Source organism: Mesoplodon bidens (assembly GCF_964165515.1).
Source record: "Mesoplodon bidens genome assembly, chromosome: 3".
Classification (NCBI taxonomy): Eukaryota; Metazoa; Chordata; class Mammalia; order Artiodactyla; family Ziphiidae; genus Mesoplodon; species Mesoplodon bidens.
Genome location: NC_138178.1, coordinates 136,836,880 through 136,852,234, shown reverse-complemented (window position 1 = coordinate 136,852,234; position 15,355 = coordinate 136,836,880). Strand labels below are relative to the sequence as shown.

The 15,355-nt window shown below is 38.2% G+C and overlaps 1 protein-coding gene across 1 annotated transcript in view; it reads left to right on the top strand.

Moving 5' to 3' along the window:
• RTN1 (reticulon 1) overlaps window positions 1-15,355 on the top strand; it is a 236,408-nt gene that overhangs the window by 215,761 nt on the left and 5,292 nt on the right. The window contains exons 4-8 of the mRNA XM_081230278.1: window positions 2,633-2,840; window positions 5,387-5,525; window positions 6,967-7,036; window positions 7,554-7,600; window positions 7,686-7,744. Of these exons, the coding sequence (XP_081086404.1) occupies window positions 2,633-2,840; window positions 5,387-5,525; window positions 6,967-7,036; window positions 7,554-7,600; window positions 7,686-7,744 (523 nt within the window). The remainder of the gene's footprint in view (window positions 1-2,632; window positions 2,841-5,386; window positions 5,526-6,966; window positions 7,037-7,553; window positions 7,601-7,685; window positions 7,745-15,355) is intronic.

Here is a 15,355-nt window from a genome sequence, read left to right as displayed (position 1 = left end):
CCTATTTTTGTCAGTGATACTAATCACTCTGTCACCCAGCTTTGAAATGTTGCTTTCACCCTTAATTAGTTCTTCCTCCTTTCTCCCACAGCTTATTAGTCACCGTTCTTGTCAACTAATCCTTCATAATATTTCCCTGTATCCACCCCATCTCCTTAACAAATTGTTCGCCACATTCTCAAACCATCCCACAACCTCCTTCATCAATTCCAGCACTGTCCCTTCTTTGAACTCAACTTTTGCCACCTCTGACGACACAAGGTATATTGGCATTGATGCAGCATTAAAAAAAAAAAAATGAATGTTCAGTCTTCCCATCTAGATCTTAAGTTAACATAAAAGCAGGAACAAAATGTTATGATCTCTTCATTCCTGTGCTTACTAAATAGATGACCAATAACTGTTTACTATTGATAATGACTTGATTGCCCTTACCAAAAAAAATCACTATAAATATCTAGCTCTGGAAGCAGATTGAAATATAATCAAGTTGCCCCAAATTAATTTGCATACTTTGGGGGACAGTTAACATTCAACCACATGACATGAGAGAGGCAGCTGTTTTTTGAAAAAGCATCAAACTTAGGGTTTGATCTTGTTTCTCCTATTAAATAGTCAGTATGCGAGTTTCTTAACTTCTAGTTTCCTTGCCTGTTATACACCTGTGTAATGGAGTTTATTGTGAGGTTTCAATGAACTAATGTCTGAAAGTGCTTTGAACATTTCAGAATCTGTGTAAATAGAGAATCATGTCACAAAGTACTCAGAATCAACATCCATTGATGTTTTAAGATACAACTTTTGTTGACCTCCCAATTAGAAACCCCCAGCAATTTTATCAAGTTGATTGAAAGACCTGTTGTGTAATTACCCTGCACCAAGCTAACGTTACTTAGTTAACAGTTAATGTTCTCTGCCCACAGCTGCTTCTAGTGAAGCCCCTACCTGGTGCCTGCCATTCTTGGGCTGTTTGAACAGGGGTCCAGAGATTCAGAAGGTTTTTTCTAGAGGCCACATCATTTTTAACAGGTGTTATGCAATTTGTTAAGTGGGGATTCACTTGAAAATAGCAAATTCTGTCTCCTCCTTGCCTGAAAACTACTTACAGTGTCTCTGTGCCCCTTTACATCATCTCAGGGATGGGTAAGCCTACCATCCCTAGCACTGTGTACACCCATAGCACAGATCATGCTGTCTTATAATGTGTTTATTTCTAAACGTGTCTGCCATGGGAATCTGTGGGCATCATAAAACAGAAGATTACAATTTATTTACATATAAGTTTTCTTTTTTAAACAATTCATTTATTTTGATATACTTGGCACTTAGCACAAAGCATGGCACTTAGTACTTGCTCAATAAATACTGAATAAATGAGCAAATGTGGAAGAGGTAACACTGCAGGTAATGGTGATGTTTTAGTCTCCTTTTTATTCTCCTTCTCCACTCCCCTACACTTAACAGAATAAATACTAAGAGGCTCCTAGCCCACAGGGGCCTTTAGGCCTGCTGGTCTAGACTTAGGCCTAGGCTTACCTCAATTTGTTGTCTCCAGAGCCATTCACACCCAGGGGGCAGCAAGGCTTCTGTGGAGATCCCTTCTTCTCCCACTTCTATCATCTACCCTCAGGGGCCCAGGCGTTTCTTATGTCATGTCTTCCCAAAGATTCCTCTTCTCTGCCTGAAAAGAAAGAAACCATTTGTTACTCGCTTTATTGAAGAATAAATTTGCATACATTCTTCAGCAAGTCTTCTATGCTTTTTTCATAATCTAGTGACTGGAATATTTAAAATATTTCCATTTTGTATCATATTTGAAGCACCATGGCTTTACTCTTTTGAATTTAATTTTTTGTTTCTGAGTTGAAAGGCAAATAACTGAATGAGAGGTGTGATGTAGATTTTAAGGCTTGTATTCCAGATTTTTTAAGTCACAAGAATGTAAGTGAACAAATCATATGATTACAAAATGGTTTAATCCAAATTCCAGGTATTCTTGAGAAAGCTACTAACCCTTCAGTTTTGCTCATTTTAGAGGCAGACCATATCTCTATTCAGAAGCCTTTGGCATTAGCTGGGGTCTCCCAGACCTGCTGCCATGCTTCTGAAGGTTCCACTTCTCCAGAACCTCTGTTTTCCTTGTTGCTGCCCCTTCTCAGCAGCAGGGCCATGTGTATGACTGATGTGCTCATCTACGGGCCACCATTGAGACACTGAATTGTAAGCAGGGCATCAAGATGTGTACAATCAATGCCATCCAAAAGAAGAGAACAGGTACTTCACAGAGTCCTCTGAATTTTCAATCTTGTTTCAAAGTCACATAATTTAGGCCACTGTACAGATGTAGCCCACTGAGATTCACTCAGAGAGATATTGTCATTGGAGGTTCAACAGCCTATTCTTATCTGTGAATTTACTGATTGACCTCAGGGATAGAAAAGATTCTTCCAAAGCAAAATGGGATGACAGTAAGTGCCCTGGGAATAGCGCTGTGTCTATTCATCTGTGTTTAGGAATCCAAAAGCTGGTGAGAACCTGTAGCAACTGTGGCTTTGCAGAAGGGGCTGCAACAGCCCCCCCAGTGGCACTGCCAGTGTTAACTGGTGTGTGTATGTGTGTCTCCTCCCTACAGCTATTGACCTGCTGTACTGGAGGGACATCAAGCAGACGGGGATAGTGTTTGGGAGCTTCCTGCTGCTACTCTTCTCCCTGACCCAGTTCAGCGTTGTGAGTGTCGTGGCCTACCTGGCCCTTGCTGCGCTCTCAGCCACCATCAGTTTCCGCATCTACAAGTCTGTTTTACAAGCTGTGCAGAAAACCGACGAGGGTCACCCTTTCAAGTGAGTGCCCCCACCAGACCAGCCCTTGCCCCGCCTCTCATGTGGCTCTTCCGTCTGCCTCTATTTCAGCTCCTGTGCACTATGGGTTGTGCTTCTCTGACACCTAACAGGCCTCGTAGAGTCTCCTTTAATGCTCTCTCTTTTAATAACTAATATTTCTGTTAAATTTCTAACACAAACTCATTTATCTCTATTCTAACCGTTACTGCTTTATTGAGCTTTTAAAACTTTATTACTACTAATTAAATATTAAATATTTATCTTTAATTTAAATTTATATAATTTATATAACATAAATTCTTTTCTTGTGTGTGAATTTATAAATGTGAAAATATTAAATTTATATTTAATATTCATTTTATATTATTACTAATAATAATCATAATTCATTATTTGTATACAATGTTTTATAGTTTGAAGTGTTTCAACAATTATCCCTCCCAACTCTCTGAAGAAGGCAGAACATTATAATCCCTATTCACAGATGGAAAAACAGAGGTTCTAAGCAGTAAAGTGACTTACCCAAAGTCACATGGCAGTAAATAGCACAGAGCCGGGACTAGAGTGTTTGGATTTTTATTTCTCTGCTCTTTCTAGAAGTTTAATATCAAAGGGCCAAACTTCTGAGGGATGCAAGTTTCATGAACAGTATTATGCACCCTCTTCCGTATTTTTATACAGGGGAAATCTAACTAGAATGAACAATGAAGAGGAGGATTTTTTTAAGGCAGTGTATTAAGAGGATATATGAAATGTGGCAGAGGGAGATATTAGCACTTCCAGCTGCATGCTCCCCAACTCCACCCCAATTTAGTTGTGAGTATAGCTTGTAAGCCCAGGTATTTTAGCACTGACTGTCAGAGTCAACCCTCACCTGGTGCTGGCCCCAGAGTGCAGGCCCCACTACAGGTATCCTCACCTCCTGGAACTGACAGATATTTCTGCATCCCGAATGAGACGTGTAGATACTGCTGCATGATGGCTTCTGAGCCAGCCCCAGTAATTCACTGGGGATGCCTCTGAATCCTTCCTGGCTCACCCTCACCAGTCAGCTGAATCAAGGCATCAGGGCACCAGGCTCTTAAAAGAGGGAAAAGACTCCTGTGTTATGGGGCCTTGTTGACAAAAGGGAAAATGCCATGTTTCAGACTTCTCTTCCCAGCCTCTGGTTCCTGGCCTCAGTGTCAAACACAGTTACAGTCTGATCTTTCTCGCCCTTGGGATGTATTTGGCCTTCTTCTAATGCAGAGTTAATGGGTTTTCTGGGCCATAACTTGGTTACACATGTTCCCATCCCAAAAGTGGGAAGAATGGAGAAGTGGAGTGTCATTTTACCAGGGTGAATACTATGCCTACTTCAGTGACCCTAGCCTGTGACCACTATCCACACTGTTAGGGTCCTGCCCTGCCCCAGCCCCTGTCCTTAGCCATCGAGAGAGGCCGGTTTCTGCCACGTTCTTGGATCCAAGCCTGTCAAGTTACACTGAGAACTCATCTCTCACTTCTCTTATTTCTTCTGTAACTACCCAGTTGTAGGACCAAGAGTCTAACTGTAGTTAGTTCAACTACTTTATCTTCCATTAGGAGACATTTAAAATGTAAAACACTCCTTTGGCTGAATTTTTTTATCAGCAAAAGGAATATATAACTCAATACATTTTGAATCAAAACATATTATCTAGACAAATCAGTTTTTCTATTTTTTTCTAAAAAGCCAAGCATATAAACATAAATTCTCTAAAACTCAAGCCAAATTCTGTTTTACTCTTTTCCTCTCAATCCTCAGAGTTAGGTGAGCACTTTAAAAACTCTAGAAATATCCTCAAAATAGACAACATCGTAGAGTGGGGGAAGGAGAGAGAGAGGATGGGCCTGGGGAAGGGGGGGATGGCCAAAACAGGAGGATAGATTGATTTTTATATACTTGAAGAGTTTATCTACCCAAGAGTTCAAATTAACCATTTGAACAAATGGAAAATGCAATTACTAAAAATACCACTCTTACTAGAAGCAGTGAGCATTTTAATATGGTGCAGCTCACTTGCATTTTCAGAGTTCTCTAGATAAAACCTGAAAGTACTTTCCAGAATTTAAATATGAAATCTTAGAGTTTTGATGACAAATAATAATTGGCAGCTAGGATTTTCAGATATCTCAGTTATTTAAAAAGACAGTTCATCTTCATGCAGCCAAGAAGAAAGGAGGACTTTCACAATTGCCTGGTGGGCCAGAGATATACAGAGAATTCAGCAAATGAGCTGGTTTGGATTGACTTTTCTCTGTTCTCAGCCAGTTGCTCTGAATTATCAGCTCACACTGTAATGTTGCCTATGGGAGACAAAAGCAGTCAGAGTGCCCCACTAAGTGTCGTGATTCCTGTGTTCCCCAACGCACCGGCTTTGGGTGTGTGTGGTGCCCTGTAGCCTTTTGGCTGGCATGAATCCTTCAGGATGACCTGGCTGTTATCCTCAGGGTTGGAAAAGGAAAACTTCGCTGTTTCAGGATTCTCTTTGATGGAGTTCTCTGTGGGGGTCCTTTGTTGACAGGGCCTACTTGGAGCTTGAGATCACGCTGTCTCAGGAGCAGATTCAGAAGTACACAGACTGCCTGCAATTCTATGTGAACAACACGCTTAAAGAACTGAGGAGGCTCTTCCTTGTCCAGGACCTGGTGGATTCCTTAAAAGTATGATTGCTTAAGGTGTTCCGTTTGACCGTCTTGGTTTTATTTTCCCTAATGGTGTAACATTATAAACTGCGACACAATGGAGAATAAAATAACAAGTGCTAATTATATTCTAGAGTCAGAAAATCTCCAGCTGTACAGTACCATGGAGCTCATCCAGTCTAATCCCCTCATTTTACAGATACTGGAACTATGGTTCAGAGAGGTTAAGATACTTGCCTGAGGTTGCCAAGTGAGTCACTGATAGAGCTGGGATCAAACCCAGGTCACACATCTTCTAGTTCTGTACTTTTTACAATATCCCAGGTTGCTTTTCCTTACCATTTTCAATTCCTCAATTTCCTAAAATTATTTTTAAAATAAAAGTCTAGTTTAGGGAATGTAAAAAATATATATGCTTTTTCTTTGAAATGCTGGACTCTGCTAATAATAAGACATGTGGGCTGTGAGACTGAACCCCTGAGGGTAGAGGACCTTGGGCACTTGGGTGTTATTCCTGGTGCCATCATTGAACTCACCAGGTTTCTTTGAACAAGCTGCTATGACCACCCCGTGGCTTACATGTAAAACCAAAGTCAATCAATCATGATTCAACAGGGCCATGAGCAGAGGGGTGGGAGCCCAGGCAAGGATGTTTTGAGTTCCCCGTTCCCCCAGAGCACTTTGTACACACCAGGGAGGGGTCTCCCACGGGCTGCTCCATAACTGAGGAAGAAAGAGCAGAAGGAAAGTAAGTGATGAGGCCTTAACCCTCAAGGTGCTTTACTGGAATAATGTCTTGGCAGGTAACGACTAAAAAAGAGATAGGGAGATTATACTTACCATAGGGCTTTTAAGGTGACATTTCTCTTGACATTTGTAATGTAAAAATTGTGGGCTAGAATGGGGATCAGCAAACCTTATCTATAAAGGGCCATATGGTAAATATTTAAGGCTTTGCAGGCTACACAGTCTTTGTTGCAGCTACTCAACTTTGCCATTATAGCAGGAAAGCAGCCAAAGACAACATGTAAATAAATGACTGTGGCTGTGTGCTAATAAAACATTGTTTATGAATACTGAAAATTGAATTTCATATAATTTTCACATATCACAAAATGTTATTCCTGTTTTGATTTTCTTTGACTATTACAAAATGTAAAATCCATTCTTAACTTGTGGGCTCATACAAAAACAGGCCAGTGGCCGATTTGCTGACCCCTGCCCTAGATTATTATTTCATTGAGTCCTTCAAATCTTACAACAAAGAGATCCAAAGGGTTTGGAGAGAAGTAAAGACAGGATCCTCTTTCAGTAATTCTGTGATGAGCTTTAAATGCTCTTACATTTTCTATTGAAACCATGACGTTTGCCTCAAGTTTCAATCTAAAGAAGTCAATGAAATGAGACTCTTATCCGTCACGATGGTTTTAGAAGCTCTGATCATCATTTCATTCTTTAGTTTGCAGTCCTGATGTGGCTCCTGACTTACGTTGGCGCTCTCTTCAATGGCTTGACCCTGCTGCTCATGGGTAAGGACAGACAAGTGTGTTATGTCTCCCCTCACATGTTCTGTGCACATAAAGCTTCCTAGGCTGTTAGCTGTTAGCTTACTTGGATGGATTCCTAGCAACAAATGCCAGATTCTCTGAGTCCAGAGCATTTCCCTGACCATCATAGTTCAATTAAGGAGTATAATATATATTACATAGTAATAATGAATTTCTTAATCTGAAGGTTTTTTTTCTTCAACTGTAACTGGTTTTATTTGGCTTCAAATATATATCTGCTTCAATGGCATTTATGTGTAGAAGTTCATTTTCTTCTTAGGAGGTCATTCCCTCATTCCAGGAATAATGACTTAATATCCGTGAAGACCTCAGCATATTTTTGTTTTCCTTATGAACTAGTCCTGCCATCTTTTAGCTAGAATGCTGGCTACTGCAAATAATGTCATAATATCACATGACTACTATATAAAAATGTATCTATAAGCTTATTCTTACTGACAACTCTCAATTTTAATACTATATTTGTTTTTCATCCCAGCTGTGGTTTCAATGTTTACTCTACCTGTAGTGTATGTTAAGCACCAGGTAAGTTCTATGTAGTGTCAGACATTCATGTTAAGTTTTGACCTTGTGAACCTTGGATGTGCTCATGATTTCTTCCTCTTTGTAGGCACAGATTGACCAATATCTGGGACTTGTGAGGACTCACATAAATGCTGTTGTGGCAAAGTAAGTTACATAGTGCAATTCATAAAAAGGAGAGACCGCCTTAGGCAGGCGTTTGACTGGATTAGATAGGACTAATAAAAGGCTAAGAAAATAATAGGTTGATTTATGATCATTCACTTATTTGAGGCTTATATTCACACCCTTCCCAATTATATTATTTCATAAATTAAGTATGAATTTTAAAACTTCCAATTAAACAAAACTTTCAGTGGTTTATTTCAGGTATATTGAAATGAATTTTAATGAATGAATGATATTAAGCTCTATCTGGGGACTGGTTCATGTCCAAGAATAAGATGGGTTGGAGGAAAGAAAGAAGCCTGATTCAGGAAAGTGAAATTAATTTATAACAGTTTAATTGAAATAAAAACAATTAAGTTAACAAACATTTTCAGTTTTTAAACAATAAATATCACTAACTTTTTAAACCATTGAAATTATTTTTAAAACTTTTTTTAATCTTTAGAACTTTTGTTACATTTTAAATTACACCATTTCAACTCAACAAGTGTGTGTGTTTGCTTATTTTATTAACAGCATTGCTTTTCAAACCTGAGTCTTAAATAGACTCTACTTTATGGCTACTTTATATATTAGGAGATAAAGATTCCAGTTATAAGTACCTACAGTTAATATGGTCATTAACTTAGTAGTTTTCCTTAATTCTTAGTGTTTTTAGGTATGTCTTCATCTAAAATGATAGTTTTTATGTTGTCCTTATTACTCAAGATTTTGTTTTAATCAAAAGCTGACCCAGGCTTCAACTACAAATACATGTCTCAAAAAACTAGACTTTCTCTCTAGTAATCTTAGAATCATGTGGCTAGACCTAGGTGATGGTCAGAATTCAAGGAAAGTATTTTACATAGTAAAAGATGTATAAAACAAAACAAACAAATAAGAAAAAAACAAGCACTTGAAAGTTCCTCTGCTATTTGATTTGCATATCATCAGTTACAGTTCTCTCCTGAAGTATATAAAGATTTTTGTTTTTTACTGTGTATTGTTTATATTCTTCCCCTTAAATTCATGGTGAATTTGGATCTGTATCAGATCTGTAGCACATTTCAAAATGCCTGAAATTATCAGCTTGGACACAAATGCAACTAACACCTAATGAAAATCAACAAATGGAGGATATTCATTACTTTGTACTAAGAAATGGCAGCATGGTATAATGTGAAACTTGGTGTTTACCAAACCTGGGGAACCTGTTAAAAATATGACATCCCAGACTGTACAACAGACTTATGGAAATAGTACTCCTAGAATAAGGGTCCTGTAATCTATATTTTAATGAACTCCCTAGGTGCCTTTTTGGCAGTTAGAACTGTGTTTAGGAACTACAGCAAAGAACACCAGAATAGGAGCTTGGAAACTGGAAGATAGAAGCTTTAGTGCTCAGTCGTCCAATACTTAGTTTGAGGATCTTGAACAAATCACATCTCTTAATTTTTTTTTGACTGATTAGTTGCTTGCTTCCAAAAAAAGACATACTTATTATTTTATGGGAACTGCATGTAACAGGCACAGAGAGTATAAAGAGGAATGAGATGATCCTATCCTAGCAGAGCTCTCAGCCTATAGGTGCAGACAAAACTGTAAAGAAATAACTATAAGACAGTATAAGAATGACAGTAGAGTTGCATAAAGTATTAAAGTGAGGGAGATAAGGAAACTACTGGTCTTACCTGGAGGGGATAATGGAGAGCTACTAAAATGAGGGCCCTTGCCAGCATGGTCAGGTTCTGCTGCAGACTTCTGTCTGTGTCCTCACATGGCAGAAGTGGAAGGAAGCTAAGAACAAAAAGAGAAACTGGGGAAGTTCATAGTTCTTGTTATCAGAAAGGAGGAAACAGCAGTTCTTCAAAAGAATCCATTTTGCCTGACACTAAATTTTGAAGGAGATTTCTTGGTGGCATCTTACCTCTAAGACTCCTTCAACCTCTGAAATCCTGATTCCATGCTAGAATAAGTCCACCAAAAGAACTCACACCCTTTTAGTGAAACAGTTAAGAACATGATCTTTAGAATCAGACTAGTTTGAGTCCATTTCTGGCATTTTTTAGCTATATAAGTTCATTATGCATGTTATTTGACTCCCTGAGCTTGTTTCCTTATCTATACATTGAAAAGATAACGTCTATAAACTACTCTTACTTGGACATAGGAAGCACTCAATAAATATTCAATGATCATGATCATGATCATCCTCCTTCTACTGCTTAGAGATCGGTTCACGATGGGTGTGGAGGACAGTCCCAGACTGGGTCAGGAGACCTTGGTGCCCCTCCCTTCACTATACTGAGTGGATGATGAACCTGTCCAGGTCATTTAACCTTCCTGTGTCTCAGTTTTCCAGCTCTAAATGCTGACAAATTTAAAAAGGCAAAATAAATACTTTAGAGGAAATTAAAGCTTTAAATAACTGAAAACCTAATAAGAAATCTGCCTCAAGTGAATTCAACTCTCCATGTCCAGGTGAGTTATATTCTAGGATGGTAAAATAGTCTGAAATTGGGCAGGAACTGTCCTGATTTTCAAATGAGAAAAACAGATTCTAGAAATTACCTTTTGATGAATCGAATGCCTACTTTCAAGCAAAGTTCCAGAATGAATTAGTAAAAATATAGGTAAATACTCAGATCGTTCTGTGATCACTAAACTGAGGGATCATACAGCCTGCTCTAGCCAGCAAGAATTTGGATTTCAGTGGGGGTACTAGAAAAGTCTTCCTGGTGTCCTTGAGGAGAAAATGGAGATGTACGGTCCAGGTGATAGCACAACTGGTAGAGTTCTAGAAGGTTGAAATAGTAGACCGTAGGGATGTTCATTAATCCATCAAATATCCACCTGGGGCAAGGTGTAGTAATGTGACAGAGGGCTCTGCCCTTGACTCCACGACTTTCCATCTCAGTATTTCACATGATTATGTGAAGGCAAATCAAATATACTCATCAGAGTTCTAGGTGACACATAGCTTAGAGAAAAGCACATTCGGAAGACAGAAAAACTCAATATTCAAAATGAATCAAGTGATCTTGAGTAATGTAGAATTGTGAACTGAAATTAATAAAATGAAACTGACAGGGAAAGCAAAGTTCTTTATTTAGGAAAGTCAACTTTGCAAATATAGAATGGGAAGAAGGGCAGATGAGATAGGGTACAACAATAGCTGTGTAAAAACTACCCGAGGGGGTTTAATCGATGAACTGATCACAGCCAAGTATGAGTCAATAATGCACTGAGGCATATTTTTAAAAATCTATGCAAGTTTAGATGTTATTTTATTATTATTTTTTTTGCGGTACGTGGGTCTCTCACTGTTGTGGCCTCTCCCGTTGTGGAGCACAGGCTCCAGACGCGCAGGCTCAGCAGCCATGGCTCACGGGCCCAGCCGCTCCGCGGCATGTGGGATCCTCCCAGACCGGGGCACGAACCCGTTCCCCTGCATCGGCAGGCAGACTCTCAACCACTGTGCCACCAGGGAAGCCCCTAGATGTTATTAATAGAAGTATAAATCAAAATCAAAAGAGGCCATAGCTGTTTCATATTCCATATTGTAATTCCATATCTGTGTTAAATTTCAGAGTCTGAAAGAGCTGCAGTTATATACTGGAGTAATGTCAGAAAGATGACCGGGTATTGAAGTATTGGAAATCTGACAGTAATGGCGAGTGACAGCCCAGCTTCACAGGGGATGATTACTCTGGAAAAGAGATAACTTTAAAAGAACACATTGGCTATCCTCAAATATTTGGAGGTCTAACATTGTGAAAGAAGTAGTCTTCCATTTTTTCTCTAACGAACTGTGAATGGAAAGTCCAGAAGGTCTGAGATTTGAATGAAACGTGAGGGAAAACAGTACCAATTAGAGTTGTTCAACAATGAAACCATTGGCCCCATGAAAGAGTGAGCTCACTGACACTCATTCAAATATTCACATAAAAGTTAGTTGACCATTGTTACAAATGTGGTAAAAAGGACTTCCACAATGGGAGAAGAGTAGAATTAGTTAACACCTAGTCTATTGTGGTATTCCAAAGCATTTCAAAACTAAAACATATATCTTGAACTTTTTTTTTCTAATTTTTGAATTTTATTTTATTTTATTTTTATACAACAGGTTCTTATTAGTTATCTATTTTATACATATTAGTGTATACATTTCAATCCCAATCTCCCAGTTCATCCCACTACCACCACCACCCCTGCCACTTTCCCCCCTTGGTGTCCATACGTTTGTTCTCTACATCTGTGTCTCTATTTCTGCCCTGCAAACTGGTTCATCTGAACCATTTTTCTAGGTTCCACATATATGCGTTAGTATACGATATTTGTTTTTCTCTTTCTGACTTACTTTGTATGACAGTCTCTAGATCCATCCACGTCTCTACAAATAACCCAATTTCATTCCTTTTTATGGCTGAGTAATATTCCATTGTATATACGTACCACATCTTCTTTATCCATTCGTCTGTCGATGGGCATTTAGGTTGCTTCTATGACCTGGCTATTGTAAATAGTGTGGCAATGAACATTGGGGTGCATGTGTCTTTTTGAATTATGGTTTTCTCTGGGTATATGCCCAGTGGGATTACTGGGTCATATGGTAATTGTATTTCTAGTTTTTAAAGGAACCTCCATACTGTTCTACATAGTGGCTGTATCAATTTACATTCTCACCAACAGAGCAAGACGGTTCCCTTTTCTCCACACCCTCTCCAGCATTTGTTGTTTGTAGATTTTCTGATGATGCCCATTCTAACTGGTGTGAGGTGATACCTCATTGTAGCTTTGATATGCATTTCTCTAATAATTAGTGAAGTTGAGCAGCTTTTCATGTGCTTCTTGGCCATCTGTATGTCTTCTTTGGAGAAATGTCGTTTTGGTCTTCTGCCCATTTTTGGATTCAGTTGTTTGTTTTTTTAATATTGAGCTGCAAGAGCTGTTTATATATTTTGGAGATTAATCCTTTGTCTGTTGATTCATTTGCAAATATTTTCTCCCATTCTGAGGGTTGTCTTTTCATCTTGTTTATGGTTTCCTTTGCTGTGCAAAAGCTTTGAAGTTTCATTAGGTCCCATTTGTTTATTTTTGTTTTTATTTCCTTTATTCTAGGAGGTGGATCAAAAAAGATCTTGCTGTAATTTATGTCAAAGAGTGTTCTTCCTATGTTTTCCTCTAAGAGTTTTATAGTGTCCAGTCTTACATTTAGGTCTCGAATCCATTTTGAGTTTATTTTTGTGTATGGTGTTAGGGAGTGTTCTAATTTCATTCTTTTACATGTAGCTGTCCAGTTTTCCCAGCACTACTTATTGAAGAGACTGGCTTTTCTCCATTGTATATCCTTGCCTCCTTTGTCATAGATTGGTTGACCATAGGTGCATGGGTTTATCTCTGGACTTTCTATCCTGTTCAGTTGATCTGTGTTTCTGTTTTTGTGCCAGTACCATATTGTCTTGATTACTGTAGCTTTCGAGTATAGTCTGAAGTCAGGGAGTCTGATTCCTCCTGCTCCGTTTTTTACCTTCCAGACTGCTTTGGCTATTTGGGGTCTTTTGTGTCTCCATATAAATTTTAAGATTTTTGTTCTAGTTCTGTAAGAAATGCCACTGGTAATTTCATAGGGATTGCACAGAATCTGTAGATTGCTTTGGGTAGTATAGTCATTTTCACAATATTGATTCTTCCAATCCAAGAACATGGTATATCTCTCCATCTGTTTGTGTCATCTTTGATTTCTTTCATCAGTGTCTTATAGTTTTCTGAGTACAGGTCTTTTACCTCCTTTGGTAAGTTTATTCCTAGGTATTTTATCTTTTCGTTGCAATGGTGAATGGGATTGTTTCCTTAATTTCTCTTTCAGATCTTTTGTTGTTAGTGTATAGGGATGCAAGAGATTTCTGTGCATTGATTTTGTATCCTACAGCATTACCAAATTCATTGATTAGCTCTAGTAGTTTTCTCGTGGCATCTTTAGGATTATCTATGTATAGTATTGTGTCATCTGCCCACAGTGACAGTTTTACTTCTTATTTCCAATTTGTATTCCTTTTATTTCTTTTTCCTCTCTGATTGCCGTGGCTAGGACTTCCAAAACCATGTTGAATAGTAGTGGCAAGAATGGACATCCTTGTCTTATTTCTGATCTTAGAGGAAATACTTTCGGTTTTTCACCATTGAGAATGATGTTTGCTGTGGGTTTGTCGTATATGGCCTTTATTATGATGAGGTAGTTTCCCTCTATGCCCACTTTCTGGAGAGTTTTTATCATAAATGGGTGTTGAATTGTGTCTAAAGCTTTTTCTGCATCTATTGAGATGATCATATGGTTTTTATTCAATTTGTTAATATGGTATATCACATTGATTGATTTGCATATATTGAAGAATCCTTGCATCCCTGGGATAAATCCCACTTGATCATGGTGTATGATCATTTTAATGTGTGTTAGATTCTGTTTGCTAGTATTTTGTTGAGGATTTTTGCATCTATATTAATCAGTGATATTGGTCTGTAATTTTCTTTTTTTGTAGTATCTTTCTCTGGTTTTGGTATCAGGGTGATGGTGGCCTCATAGAATGAGTTTGAGAGTGTTCCTTCCTCTGCAGTTTTTTGGAAGAGTTTGAGAAGGATGGGTGTTAGCTCTTCTCTGAATGTTTGATAGAATTCACCTGTGAAGCCATCTGGTCCTGGATGTCTGTTTGTTGGAAGATTTTTAATCACAGTTTCAATTTCATTACTTGTGATTGGTCTGTTCATATTTTCTATTTCTTCCTGGTTCAGTCTTGGAAGGTTATACCTTTCTAAGAATTTGTCCATTTCTTCCAGATTGTCCATTTTATTGGCATAGAGTTGCTTGTAGTAGTCTCTTAGGATTCTTTGTATTTCTGCGGTGTCCGTTGTAACTTCTCCTTTTCATTTCTAATTTTATTGACTCGAGTCCTCTCCCTCTTTTTCTTGGTGAGCCTGGCTAAAGGTTTATCAATTTTGTTTATCTTCTCAGAGAACCAGCTTTTAGTTTTATTGATCTTTGCTATTGTTTTCTTTGTTTCTATTTCATTTATTTCTGCTCTGATCTTTACGATTTCTTTCCTTCTACTAACTTTGGGTTTTGTTTGTTCTGCGTTCTCTAATTCCTTTAGGTGTAAGGTTAGTTTGTTTATTTGAGATGTTTCTTGTCTCCTGAGGTAGGATTGTATTGCTATAAACTTCCGTCTTAGAACTGCTTTTGCTGCATCCCATAGGTTTTGGATCATCATGTTTTCATTGTCATTTGTCTCTAGGTATTTTTTGATTTCCTCTTTAATTTCTTCAGTGATCTCTTGGTTATTTAGTAATGTATTGTTTAGCCTCCATGTGTTTGTGTTTTTTATGTTTTTTTCCCTGTAATTGATTTTTAATCTCATAGCGTTGTGGTCAGAAAAGATCCTTGATATCATTTCATTTTTCTTAAATTTACCAAGGCTTGATTTGTGACCCAAGATATGATCTATCCTGGAGAATGTTCTTTGTGCACTTGAGAAGAAAGTGTAATCTGCTGTTTTTGGATGGAATGTCCTATAAATATCAATTAAATCTATCTGGTCTATTGTGTCATTTAAAGCT